This window comes from Octodon degus, unplaced genomic scaffold (genome assembly GCF_000260255.1).
Source record: "Octodon degus isolate 3935 unplaced genomic scaffold, OctDeg1.0 scaffold00004, whole genome shotgun sequence".
Taxonomy (NCBI): domain Eukaryota; kingdom Metazoa; phylum Chordata; class Mammalia; order Rodentia; family Octodontidae; genus Octodon; species Octodon degus.
This window is the reverse complement of record NW_004524580.1, coordinates 16,578,962-16,593,893: the sequence shown is the minus strand read 5'-3', so window position 1 is coordinate 16,593,893 and position 14,932 is coordinate 16,578,962. Positions and strand designations below refer to the sequence as shown.

Sequence of the window (14,932 nt, the reverse complement as noted above, 5' to 3'; positions counted from 1 at the left end):
AGCTGCTTTCTCAGATTAAGCTTTTATTAAAAAAATTAAAAGGCCCTGTGAGACCAAACTTATCAGACTCTTAGTAACTGACCTGACAGTACATCTGGGACATCTGATTGCATCCATAGTGGGGTGGAGAGTGGAAGGATCCCAAGAAGTTCCAGAAAATACAAGCATTCAGTTTCAGATTGGGCAAATGGGATCAGATGGTACCTGCAGTATACACCCATCTTCTGTCATTGAAGTGTTAGCAGTTCAAGAAATTCTACAGATTTTGAAGAATCATAGGTTTTCGGCTTACAGTTTCAGAAGTGAGTCACATATTTGGAACAGTGTAAGTTACAACTTAGTTTTTTTGTGCGTGTATTTTGTTCATTTGTTTGTACAGGGTCTCACTAGGCAGGTTGGACTCACAGTGATCCTCCTGTTTCAGCCTCCCAGTGCTGGGATTACAGGTATGTGCCACCATATCCAGACTGAATGCCTGGCTGAGCCTGCTGAGGGCATCGCCAGGGATCGAACCCCAGTCCGTGAGCTTGCCTAAGCAGGCACTGAGGGCTTGCTGGCCCTACAGCTTAATTTTTCAGAGATGTTTTTGAATAGTTACAACCTATAAATTTTGGCTTAAGGTGGTGCTTCAATTTTAAGAACAACTCATTGTCCTAAGACAGTGATGTCAAATCTTTTAGAAACAAGTACCCAAATTGCCACCTTAACCTCACTTATTTATCCCAAAATGCAACCAAGCCTGAAGACTGCAGTTTTAATTTAGAAAAACAAAACAATTCATACACTAATATCTTTTATCTTAAAAGAAAAACAACACACATGCTATAGGTTGACCACGATTGGCCTAGGACGACTATGCCATCCAAAGGGAACAGGTGCCAGGAGATGGGTGTGTAATACCAGAAGTAGCATCAAGTTTATTTCTTACTCTATTAGCATCAAGTTTATCTTTTACTATATTATCATAGTCTACATAACATTGGGGACCTGGTTGTCTTATGTCTTTGGAAAAACACACTTTTAGCCAAAAGAGTGAGCCACAGAGTATAATTCTCAGTTCAAAATTTAATTAGGCCCAATCAGTTTTCTCAGTTAGTTTGTTACATATGAAGTTGTAACAAAATTCTTAAGAATTTGATTTGAATTAGTCATTAACTAGCTTCCTATGGTAAATTATAATTGCCTAAAGCAAATGGTAATTGTGTAGGGGATTATTCTCCTTCTCATTGGTAAAACTAATAAAGGGCTATGTTTATGAATAGCTAATATATTTTTTAAAAACCCTGGTTACTAATAAAGTAACCTACAGTGCCACATATGCTTATCCCACCACAGCAAGTCCTTTCTAGGGATTTTCAGTTACATCCTGAGCTTAATTGGTTCTTGCTGTCCACAGGTGAGTCATTCTATCTTTTTTTTTTTTTTTTTTTGGAACTGGGGATTGAACTCAGGCTCTTGCGCTTGCCAGGCAAGTGCTTATTCCACTGAGCCATCTTCCCAGCCCCCGAGTCATTCTATCTTGCAGAAAGAGAAATGCTTAGTTATCAATTCAACTCCACTTTGTCAGAACTGCCTCTTTCCTACCAAGAGGGGCATGAACTGTCTACTCTTTCCAATTGCACTCACTCTCTTTTTCTGGTAATCTGTCCTAGGATGTCTTTGGGGGTACCTTACCTCCTTCACTCCTATAGTCCATCTGCTGCCTTCTGATTGCTGTTCTGTGACTGTGAGAACTCTCCTCAGCTGGGCTAGCTCCACTCTCTAGTAACTGCCCTGAAGACATCCTCTAGAGCTTGTGTTACTCATCAGACCCTCTCTTCAGTTCTTATGCACTAGCTGTAGTACCACACAGTTCCTTGATTTGCTCTTGTGTATTTATTTACCTTCTCACTCTCCCATCTCCTATGCCTGTAGTTCATGACAGAATGCCCTACTTATACATAGTATTCTATAGGGTTTGAAAATAACCCCCAGTCTCCATCTTCCACTTATCTGGCTCAGTGAATGGCATCACTTTTTATTCCAGTCATCCAGATTGTAACCTGAAATTCGTTGTCTCCCTTTTGCCCCACGCACTTTCTGTCAGTCATAAGACTTCATTCTACTTCTATTTCCTCTTGGACTTGTCCATTTCTCCCCATTCTGACTGCTGCTGCTGCAATTGAGGCCCCACATTGCCAGCTCTGGATGCAGTGTGACCTAGTTGGCCTCCTGCCCCGGACTTGTTCCCTACCCTTACTAGTTCCAGTTTTCATTCTGATGCCTGGTGACTTTTCAAAGATGAATTAGCTCTTGACACTCCCCTGCTTAGCATCTTTCAAGGGCTCCCCAGTTCCTTTAAGAAAAAATAAGAATCAGTTAGTAAACTTGAGAGGGCCTTTACATGCTTTCTAACCACTTTTGTTACTGCTTATTTTCTTGAAACTTATTTTCTGGTTGGCGCTGTAAATGGGAAACTGTAACATCACCTTGTTCCCTTACTTTCTTTTCACTATCTTCTTTTCTCTATCCTAATCTTTCCCTTCAAGACATATTGACCCACTGGACACCTCATTTCATTGAAAGCTCACTGTTTCCCCAGGCTAGGTTTACCTGTACAACATGAGGGCTCCTCCCCTACGGAGTCCCATCCTGCTCTGTTCTCCAGTAATTGGAGCTTGCTTCAGGCAATCATCACGTCTTTCTTGAGTGTATCTTATCTGCTTATCAGCTGCTCCATATCTGCTTGCTGAGTAAGTGTTTTTTTGGGGGGATGATGTTATTCATGGTCTGAAAGCACCTGCTTTTGTTTTATCAGGAGAAACAATTGATTTGGGGGTTTCTCCCTTCCCTCTGTATAGTTTTTTCTAACTCTACACTTTCTTGTAACTTGATTTGCCTGCGCTACTTGTTTCTTTCATCCAAATAAGGACTTAATGTTGTAGTTTCTCTGTTAGAAACTGATTCAGTTAAAGGGATCTATGCTTTCTACAACACAATTGTAAATAAAGTTGAAAAGCTTATTGGAGATAAATTCAATTAGTTTTATTATCTCATGGGCCCCATGTTTTACTTTCTAGCATAGAGTAGGTCCTAGTTGAAATTCAGTTCTGCAGTTTTTCTAGCAGAGTGGCTATCAGGAAGGTACTTAACCTGTTGGAATGACATTCTTCTCTTCTGCAGAGGGGTAATAATATATGCCTATTTGATGTGGATGCTATGGGAAATAGTACATGCCCTTAATAGATACTGAGCTATTTTTTAAGTAATTCTTACATACATATGTAACAAGGACTATTGTGGGGTGATTTATTTCCCCCATCAGTTAAAGACTTGTAATTGTAAACTTCCTTATTATATCAAAAGCAAATACTTGTCTGCCTTTTTATATGAAGCAATTTCTTTTTGGATTATTCAATTAAAAAACATTAACTCATCACATAGTGTAACTCACCACTCATATTTTAAAATATTTTTATTTCACATCTTCACAAAAGGATGGAAAGTGGTAGGAGAGAATGTTTTACAAGATTTCAGCATACCACTTTTCACTGAAAGCTGCTCTGAGTTTTCGCCTTGTGTCTGGTTAACATCTGCTTTACTGATGGCAGTAAAGTGTCAAGAACAAACCAATCTGCTAAAGGTTTTCTTTGTCCCTTTGAAATTATGGGATAGTAAGTAGAGGAACATTTGAATCTGTGTAGGGTGGTTAGGTATTCAGAGTGTTTAGTGGTAAATTTTTAAGCAATAAAAAGAAAATATGAAAAAAGACATCAAGAACTAAATGATTATTTGACAAACAAGAATCTTGCTATTATTGGTTTGTTTCAAGAATATTTTTTACGACTATGGTTCAGAACACCTCAGAAGACCTGAACTCAAGACTGAGGACTACTAGACCTCTGTCTTGGTAGCTTGCTTTCCCGGCTCTAGGTAACCACCAGGTCGGTTGGCTGCCCTCCAAAGCACATTTGGGCTGCGAGGGAGCGAGCTGTCTGCTTCCATGGCTGGCCTGCTAGATGAAAGAGAAGATGAATGTTGTTTTTGGCAGCAGCTGCTGTTTTGTTCTGGGCAGCTCTATTACCATCTTGTAGGGCCATGCAGAAAGAAAATGAGCCATGCTCCACTATCCTTTTGGCTTTTTGAATTTTCCAATGTAGACCTAGTTAGTAAATAGTTTAAAGTCATTTGTCATAGAGAAGCAGTTCAGAGAAAGTTTTTTTTTTCTTTTTCTCTAAGTTTGGAATATTGGAAAGTTTTAGTTTCCCAAATAGGTTATGTTTCCCTAATATTCATGGATAGGCTTTATGCATGTTAATTTCTATTGCAGCAAAAAATCCTGCAGCATGATTTGTTGTGTCAAACAACATGTTCAAATTAAACAAATAGTTCTCTTGCAGCTCCTGTTCCTGGCATGTGGCTTTTTACTGTAAGGAAAGGACATATTCAGGAGGGGTTTGGGAGGGGTTGGTGACTGAGTGAATGTTCTGTTGCAGTCTGATGAGATTGGTTCTAAATAAAAGTGAAAATTAAACAAAGCCCCTGGCTCTGAGGCCCCAAGGCTCTTTTTCCTAGAAGTCTTGCCCTTTCTTTGAAGTGCTTTCCCCGGGCCATCTGCCACTGTTAAATCCTGCTCCCACTAAAGGTCCTGCTACCTGTCATTTTCAATGGACCATGAGTTTTAGACACTTCTCTCTACCAAGACCCTTTCTATTGCATGATTTAATCTTAACAGTGCATGCAGATTTCTCATTAAGTCTTTTCCCCCCATCATACAAATAATTAAAAGCACCTTTTAGCCATGAAAGGCTCATTATAGGTTTCTATTTCATGGGGAGTGTGTGGGCCACACTTCTGATGTATGCAAGAACTGCCGTCAGTGAGATTAATTTAATGTGTCTGCAAGGAAAGGTTATCTTGAAATAAGAGGTTATCACACCATGAACGTGACCCAGGGAGAATAGTTGTGTGATGCTAAAACAAAGTAGCCACAGAAAAATGTCAGATGCAGGCACAGAGAATGTTTCAAGGGGAAAAAAAAAAGTAGTGAGATGATTGCCTAGGTTGAAAAGATACAATGTGGAGCACAAAGCAGATCTGCTTCAGCACGGTATCTGCGTGGGGTGTGTGCATGCGTCTATGTGCACACCCACGCAGCTAGGCACCCGTGTACCCTTGGTGGAGCTTATGAAAGTTGGAGAGAAAGGAAGACAGTGACGACAAAGATAAATACTTTGTTGATACTTTGGCACACCTCACTTAATGGAAGCCTATTGTTCATTCACGGGAGCGCACCCTAGACATCAGGCAAATGAAAACACGAATTGGCAAAAGTATCAGAATCCCAAGCTAGTGCCAAAATATCCATGTAACTAAACATCATACTCTCCTTCCCCAATGTATATGTTCTTCAAAACAATATGTTATGCATGGTGAATATAATTATGTCAATTTAAAAGCTTAAAGTCAATGGTTATGGATGATTTACCTTCCAAAATCCATTCTCAGACTCTTTCATTACATCATTTCTAAAGGATCTTTCTCCCTGGTTTCCTGCCCAATTCAGAACCCATAAGCCACACAGCAAATAATTGCATTGTGCCTCTGGTTCAAACAACGTTTTCATTTGATTCTTAGAGCTAGTTCATGAGATGGGCGAGGCAAACATTTTCTTACTTTCTCATTTTATGGGCTGATAAATGGACACTCAGGGGGTGAGTTGACTTGTTTGAGGTCACCCAGTGAGGGGCTTGGAGGCTATCTGGATCCATGGTTTCCAAAATTGAGTGTGTGTGTGTGTGTGTGTGTGTGTGTGTGTGTGTGTGTTCTTTCCCTTGGAAACCTTTGTTGAAACAAAATCTTACTGAGTGGCATGAAAAAGTAGAACAGAATAAAAGCTGGGGACCAGAGTTCTGAGGGGGGGCAGTTAGCTCTCCTCCTCCAGCAAGGGTTCAACATCACCACGCTACATGCAACACTCAGTAATTTATTCAGAAGGTACGTTCATTGAGGTCTATTTTGTTTATCTGTTGCTTCTTAACAAATTATCACAATGTCAATGACTTATGGTTTTGGAAATCACAAGGCTAAAGTAGGATTCTCGGACTAAAACCAAGGTGGCTGTGGGACTGTATTTCTTTCCAACGACTCTGGGGTCAAATCTGCTTTTCATCCCTCTTCCGACTTCTAGCTCCCAGCATCCTTTGACTCCAAGAGCCTTCCTTGTTTTCAGTGGTGGCAGTTTCCTGTCACCATCTCTCTGAGCTTCTTCTATCATGTCATCTCTCTCTGAGAAGAGCAAAGGCAAGATGCTTCATTGTTACGGACCTGGTGAAAAGATTGAACCCTGAGAATTGAGGACAGCCCTATGATCTCTAGGTCCTTACCTTGGTCACATCTGCAAAGTGCATTTTTCAATATAAGGCAATAAAGTCACAAGTTCCAGAGGTGGGGTGGGGCATTGCCCTGGCTACTGGGAGCTCCATTAAAACGGGTGGCACATGTGCATGCTCGCCATCAAGGAAGCCTGTGGGAGGCTTCAACAGGCATGCTGGCAGACGCATGTGTCCCGGGTAGTGGCCTGACAGTCGGTGAAAAACAGCGAAATTGAGAGACAAACAAAAACTAAAATAAAGTTTTAAAAACAGTAATTCAACAAAAGGACAGTAATTTGCAGCAGCCGTCTGTGGTGGAGAGAAATCCCACCAGCAAAGATGCTCTGCCAGGTGCACCTTTCTTTGGTGAGCCTGAACCGCACAGTGAGACCCTATCTCAAAAAGACCAAAAAAAAAAAAAAAAGTTAAATTACAATGTCAGTTTATTTATAATGGCTATGAAAGTACTTCAAGATAGTTTTTTTTTTTTTTCAGGGATGTTTGAATAATATTGAATTAGCATAGATTTAGCCTTAATCAAGTAGATTCCTATAAAATTAGCAAAATCATACCTTTACAGATATTTGTACTTCACTGAAATAAAAAAACGTGATTCTAGCCAAGTGAAATTATTTTGCAATTACATAGCAGTCTGTGTGAATGTATTTTAAGAAACTATCAAAGGACACATACTAAAAAACATGATCATCTGAGAAAGGTAAGATATTCAGCTGTGTGTGGAATATGGAACACACTTATCCCCATATGCTTGGTATTTATGAAATTATTAATGTTCTAGCGATAATGCCATTAAAGTGCTCACAAATGATAGAACAGATTTTTTCTGAGTTCTGGGATAAAATGAGGTAAATAAAAGGGCAGTAATTGCCATTGGGTGGACTTGAGTTTATATTCCTGATTTTACTAACTCCCTGTAACTCAACTTCTTTATCTTAAAAAAAAAACATTTTATGTATTTATTTATTTATTTATTTGGGCCTCACTATGCAGCTTGAAGTCATAGTCATCCTCTTGTCTTAGCCTCCTCAGTGCTAGGATTACAGGCATGTTCTACCATGCCCAGGATTCCAGGGCCAGCATGGCATGTGGTACCGGGGATTGGACTCAGGTCCTGTGCTTGCCAGGCAGGCACCTAGACCACCGAAATATCTCCCCATCCCAATTTCTTCACTTTTAAAAGAGGATATATGAAAGCTAAATTTTGTTATTAGTTACAATAATGCTAAAATTTTAGCTTTATTATTGTATTGTTTAAAACAAGCAAAACTCTTGTAGCATCTGCCTTTCCATTCCGATATTCTGCTCTGCAGTATTGTGGACTGTGTACTTGTCAGTTGAAAGCCGGGCCCTCTGTGCTGTGAGCTCCATTCTTCTCCTCCTTGTCTCTTCAAGGCCTTCTTTCCACAGTTCCCTGTCTTCCAACCTGTGCCACCAGCTGGGTACAGATGTCCTAGAAGGTCTGTCACCTCACAAATAAAACCCTCCTCACCCTCACCCCACCCTCACTTCCTCCTCAGCTATCTCCCCACTTTGTTTTATGCATGCGCTCATTTGCATGCTCATCTTTGAAATAAGTCACTTCACAAAGTTGGTTATGTTCACTGTTTCTGGCTGCTTTTTCCCTTGTACTTTCCTAAACTCATTTCAGACTGGCTTTTCTCCATGTTACTTTGATAGAAATGATCCTGAAACACATGTGAGGGCACTGGCTCTGATTTGTTCTCTCTCTGCAGTGCATCTCCCACAGCTCTCTGCATGGAGGACTTCAGAGTTCTATCCAATCTTTGGCAAAATACGATTTCTCAAGGAGGCACCTGCCAGTCACCTTATTAAACATTTCAAGCTGTTTTTGACACATTCTGCAGGCTAAAGAAGGAAGCGAGTAAAAAGCCTGCTCCGTGGCCTTTTCTTTAGATTCGGGGGGATACGTGGAGATTTGATCTTCCATATAATCCTGCTTGTAGCAAAGCTCAAGAAAGGTGTACAAAAAATAAAAAAATAATAAAAAAACTGTGTACAAACCTACTTAGTGTAATAATACCCTGCTGAAATTACTAGGAAGGAAAGCAAGCGGCTATCTGTGTTTTATTGTTGACACTGGCTCTGGCGGAGGTAAGCTGTGTGGAAAACTGAAGGGAAACTCACTAAATATGCAAGAAGGACACCTTCGCTAGCAAAACAGAGGCATATTCACCCCAGCGCCCTCTGTCATCAGCATGTGCGTCCCAGATGTGCAATGATTTGCGGACACTAGAGCAGCCAGGAAATCAGGAGACATCTGTCTTCTGATGCTGTACCTCCTCTTTTGCTGCCTGTCCTGAGTCATTACTTAAACCTCGCTACAGGCATACTTTGGGGACAGTGTGGGTTCAGCTCCAGACCACCACAATAAAACAAATATGGCAATAAAGTGAGTCACACAAACATTTTGTTTCCTGCTTTATATAAAAGTTGCTGCCATCCTACTTTCATCTGTCAAGTGTGCTATAGCAGCTTGTCTAAGAGGCAGTGTATGTACTTCATTAAAAATTCCCTAAACCTACAAATGCCAATGGTCCTCTGAGCTATTAAAAATGGCACCAATGGTCTCGGTCAACACAAACAAAGCTTCAGTCCATAAAACTGCAGAATCTGTGAAGTGCAGTAGAGCAATGCACAGCACAGGAGGTGTGCCACGGGGTAATGGTTTTGGTGGCTTGTGAGGGTGACTCTCAGTGTGATCCTAAAGTCACTGTTGCTGATAGATCAGAGTATTCACTGTCATTGCAACTCCCTTTGTTCATTATACATCTGCTACATTTAGCACTGTGCCTGGCGTACTCTAGTGTTCAGTACATATTTGGTTGAGTGAATGAATGAATGAATGAATGAATGAATGAATGAATGAATGAAGAGTTGTTTAAAAATATTCATCTACAAGGAGAGCCAACATTTTGACCCTAGCCATTCAAAGTCAGTGAGGACTCAGGACATAAGAGAACCTGCACTGCAAGATCCTGTAACTCAATGGTGTCCAGAAGTTTCTGAACAAGGAGATTATGAGGCAACAGAGGAAAGTGATCGATGATGTAGAGTGTGCCTAAGGAGAGTCACATGGAGAGAAACCATTCTCTCAGGCTTTCACAGAGAGCAAATTGGTCAAGCAATGGCCATGACTCATCCACATGGCTGACACTGACAAAGGATCTATAAACTGCAGTACAGGATTTCAGGATAAATCTTGAGGGGATTTGATTGACCTTGGCAGATACAAAAGTTACATTTCTTGTTATATAGGTCTTGCTTTATCTTGGTCTTAACCATCCAGCAGAAAAGTATAAAAATGAGGTATAAAAGTAAGGCCATATTAGTATGCTGAGTTGTAAAAGGCTCAACTCAACAACTTCTGACATTGCCAGTCCTCCGGGAAAACCCACTACTGTTATGGACTACTGGACTATATTGGATTATTTTGCTGAATTCACACCCCTACAATATGTGGATGGAAATGGAATGCCCATCTCTGACAAAACTAAACAAAAAAAGGGCATATAAATGAAGGACTATTTTTTATCTGTATATACAAAATAGGATAGATATATAGCTACTTTCTCAATTCAATGAGAAAGATGTGTACTCATAGTGTTTGCATCTTGTATGATGAAGAACCACTACGAAGGCAACAATATGCAATGTATTAATTATTGTAATGGTCCTACTAACCTTTTTAGAAGCTGTCTCATTGTTATTTGTTTCTCAATAAAATTAATAAAAAATATTCATCTAGTTCCAGCCATTAGTAACACTTTCTGCCTTCACATTTCCTCGCTACTGGAATATGAATTTTATTCTTAGAGAGATTGGCCAGTTTGAGGCTTCTCAAATCACATAAGGAGAGACAGCCTTGGAGAAATAAATAAATGTATTTAAGAGGAGTTGCATTTTAACATAAAAAAGCTTTGGGCTTTATAAATATTTACACATGTGACAACTTTTTTTTTTTAAATGTATTTAGTACAAGGCCTCACTATGCAGGTCAGACTTGTAGTGATCCTCCTGTTTTTAGCCTCCTCAGCACTAGGATTACAGGTGAGCACCACTATACTCTGTCTCGGCTGGTTCAGCATGCCAGGGGGTGGGGCTAGCACAGCATGTGGTGCAGGAGATCAAATCCCAGTCTCTGAGCTATCTAGTCAGCCCAACAACTATGTTTCTAGAGGAACTTTTATATATTATGATTTCTCAAAAAGAGAGACTCCCCAAACTAATCAATTATACATATTGGTCTTCATGGTGATCTAGGGGGATGGTAACTAAGCAATGTGACCCCACAGTGGTCACAGCACCCTTAAATAAAGTTAGGCATGACACCTGCTTTAAAAAAAAGAGGTTACAATAGTAGAGTTATAAGAAGTGTTTATAGTTTTGTTTGTAAGCTACTGTATCTAAATAGGCAGCATCATACTGCTAGAAATTTTACCAAGTGATAATTATTCATTTGATCCAGTGTAATATCTAGTTAGTGTGCAGATAATAATTGAAACTGATAACTCAGTTCTTTGAACATATGGCTGTCATGTCAGATTTCCATGTGTGTCTGGGCTTTTGTGTAATTTTTAAATGCTACAGACTGTAAAAGAAATCTTACAGATTTTAAAGTATCTCCACATCTTCATGCCTTTGTTTATACTATTGATCTTTCCTGGCTTGATCGTCTTCTGTCGAAAAGCCAGGTGTAGCCAGAGACACATTTTCTCTCTGACTGCTTATGGTGCTGCTTTCCTGCCCCAGGTTCTCCCCTTGGGATTAATTGATTAATTGCTTTCTCTTCTGTGTTCCCAAAACATTTATCACAGGGTGCGAGCACTATTTATTTACCTGCCTCCCAGTTTCAAGGGCATCTTTATCATCTCAGCTTCCTTACTGACCAGCAGGGTCCCTGTCTTGTGATACATGTTCAATAATAAGTGGCTATTGAATTAGTGCATTGAAATACATTTCTGTTTGGCTACTGGTTCATGCAGCAAATATATATTAATTTATTAATATGCAAGGCACTATGTTATGAGTTATAAGGATAACTGAAAAAAATCCCATACCCAAATGTATGAAACTCCACAGTAGAGTATAATATAGAAAAATAAGTGATGCATAAAATAACTGTAATACATGATAGAAAGTGCCCTTTTCACATAGATGTGTGTGTGTGTGTGTGTGTGTGTGTGTGTGTGCGTGTATCTGATTACTTTCTGCTATAGTTTAAAAATATCTTCCCACTAACTAAGGAAAAATATTTCCTCATTAAGTGGGTAAAAAGATTACACACAATTCTTTTGTTGTCTCAGAAATTAGGTTAAATTTTGTCTTAGATCTAAAAATACACATCCCTCTTTTTAGCTTGGTGAGCTGTTGTTGATGATTGGATTAAAACATTGTTCAAAGCTTATGCTGCTACTTGCCAAATAGTCTACATTTAAAATAGCAAAAGAAAGTTTCTTTTGGTGCCTAAAGGTATGAATTTTCTGCATTCTCTAGTTTTTAGAAGTCACTAGAAGTGATAAATCCTTCCCATGTTGCTACAAGTTTATTCCTAATTGCCTTAGGAAATTGGGTGGAGAAAGCATTTAACAAAAGTGAACAATAATGTCATTGAAAGAATAATTCCAACAAGGCTAGCTGGGATTTCTTTTTATTTTGGTGAGAACAGTATGAATGCTTAGTATTTAACTGTCTTCAATACTTTTTGCTTTTTACTATGGTAGATTGGCCTTTTCCACATGAGGGCATAAGTTGTTAATGGTTTGCATGATTACAGATTGTAACTGATGGGCACCAAGAAATTTTTCTGTTTCTGTTTAGACTTGGATTATCACCTGCATTTATCTTCAACTGCTCCTATTTAATCCTCTCGTGAAGACTAAAGAGATCTGCGGGAATCCTGTGACTGATAACGTAAAAGACATCACAAAATTGGTAAGTAAAAAACGCCAGTCAGTAGCTATGACTCTTATGCTTGTCGATGAAAGATTTAGGATTTCCTTGTCTCAGATTCATATTTTCTAAGGTGAGGAAGGGGATTGGTGAGTGACTCTGAGGAATCCCTAGGGATCACATAGGGAGATACTTGAGGTCTGGGAAGATTTATTGATGAAACTGGTCCATTGCACACCATGACATTGGCATTGACAGTTCCTTTGCTGGTCTTGTCAGCTCTGTCACAGGCAGGGGAAGGGGTCACTGTGTGCTGATGTTCTCATGCCCACTTGGAGAGGACTCCTTAGTGTGTTTGTCTCTCCTTCACCTGCATTCCTGCTCTTCTTCGCCCAGCTTAGCAGCAGGACACCCGCTGTTTCTATCAGTGTAGAGACTCTGGGGTAGCTGGAGGGCGGCTTACTGCCTGAATGTGGGGCAAACTCACCTGACTCTTCACCCCATTGGCCTTCCTCCCCCATCAAAGGGCATTCTCATGGTGGTCCTTGCTCATTGCCAGCCTCCTGTCTGCTTCCCTTGATGCTACTTCTAAGATTCAACCCAGAGAGAGCAAAAGATACCAAGGACACGCTTTCCAACACTCATGCTGGAGGGAAGAGTTTTCATATATATATATATATATTTGAGCGGCTAGAAGCGATTTGGGGATAACCAATGTTTGAGAAGAATTCTTATGAGTTCTTGCCTCAAAATAGCCCATTAAGTAGCCCTTTGTTGTTTGAATATTGAGTAGAAAACACGAGAGATTTGGAAAGAGAGACGCAGCAGGGGTTGTTTGGAGAACAGAGGGAAAAGAGTCCTTGTGGAGATGTTAGTGTATGGGGGAGAAAGGGCTCTGTGTTTCTTCCCTACTTTTGATACCACTTTTTAAAAACCAGTTTTGCATGGTTGTATCTGGTAAGCTGAACAACTAGTTTGAAGACAACTATATACAAATATTACAACCATTGATGGTTGAATTCTTATCATTTTGTTTAGTGAAATACTGTATTGTTTCTAATGTGATTTTGTAAAATATTTTTTATTCTTTTCTAGAAATAAATATTCTTGGTTTACTTGTTTTATTAAAGGTGCATAAAAGGGTGCAGTTGAAGTACCACTGGCTTAGCCTCAGTGTAGCATTTTAAAAATGCACTGACACACACCTGCACACCCACCCACAGATAAATTTGTGTAGAATTTTTGAGGCAATCAGACAGTCCATGTTTAAAACCCTATTTCCCTAGTGACACTGCTTAGTGAGACTAACACTACAAAAATTAATTCTTTGACACAGCAGCTAAATCTATTTGCATATTTTGCTTGAAGGACAGGTAAACAAATCAATACATTTTTTTTTCTATTGCAAACCCATCTAGATACTGAGTTTAAGGATGGAAATAAGAAAGAAATACTTTTTTTGCAAACATACACTGTGGGCCTTTTCCTCATTTCTTATTAATTCATGGTCCAAGGAAGAATGTATGCTTATATTCTAAATTTTGGGTTTCTGACTGGAAGAGTTCATTGAATGTTTGTTGAGTGAAAATAACAATGATGCACTACACTTTGACCATTGCAGTCACTCATGGTGTCCAGTAAAAGTTACAGATTCCTCAATCTTGCTCCAGGGAATTTATTCAAAACACTGGGGAAAGCTTCTGGGTGTCTACACTTTTCATGACTCTTCAAAAGAGTGTTTAAGGCCCATTGCTGTGGCTGGTTTATTCTGTTAAAATTTAGTTCCGAAATATGTCGTGACCTTAATTTAATCTAACATTTTATTAGGGACAAGTCCGTGTGTATTGTGCAGCTCTGTAAGGATGTCAGGTTAATGCAAAGCTCTGAATTGTGCTTAAAATAGGTCACTGGGAAGTTACACCTTTCATGGAAATATTTTTACATCAGTAGGGCGGAGGATCAGCTGGGGGAACGTGCGGTGTCTCTGTCTCTAGGGGGCCAAGTTCAGATAGACGGCAGTGACACACAGTTGGAAGGTGATAATAGATCTGACTACAAGCTAAGCACAGCTGAGATGCACATACTATTTAAGAAAAATTCTTATGAGGCTAAGGCTGGAGAGTTGAGAGTCTGAGGCTAGCCTGCGCTACCCAGAAAAGCTCAAGGGGAAAAAAAGAGCAAAGAAAAGAATGAAACGTAACTTGTTGGCATCATTATTTTTGAAGTGTTTGAAGAGTATAACTTAATAAGTGTCATTTCCTATGAAATGTCAAAATTTTTAAGTGGCATAAGTATGTATTGTAAGCACGTTGTGGGGTTTTTATTCTCGTCTTTAACCATCTGCTTATTATCAACCAGTCAATTACCAGTTAATAAATAAGAAATGGCAAGACGCCTTAATAAGATAAGGAAGAAGGTAGATGTCCAGAGAAGGATAATGATTAATACTGGCAATAAAATAGGATCTCTCACTCCAAGGGCAAATGTCAAATCACTAAACGGGGGAAAAAATGTTTTCCTTCTTCCAGCAATTGACTCTGGGGAAAAAAATTAATTTCAAGAGTTGCTCCAGTGAAGTTATCATGTTTTCCTTGGATAAAATTGCTAAATAAGACCCTTGAAACCAGTCAAGTTAATAAAAAATAGGA

The 14,932-nt window shown here is 39.5% G+C and overlaps 1 protein-coding gene across 2 annotated transcripts in view; it reads left to right on the top strand.

Annotated features, from left to right (window-relative positions):
- Nucleotides 1-14,932, top strand: part of Kitlg (KIT ligand) — an 85,530-nt gene that overhangs the window by 21,736 nt on the left and 48,862 nt on the right. For both annotated transcript variants that reach the window (XM_023716309.1, XM_004623774.2), the window contains exon 2: nt 12,213-12,326. In XM_023716309.1, the coding sequence (XP_023572077.1) occupies nt 12,213-12,326 (114 nt within the window). The remainder of the gene's footprint in view (nt 1-12,212; nt 12,327-14,932) is intronic.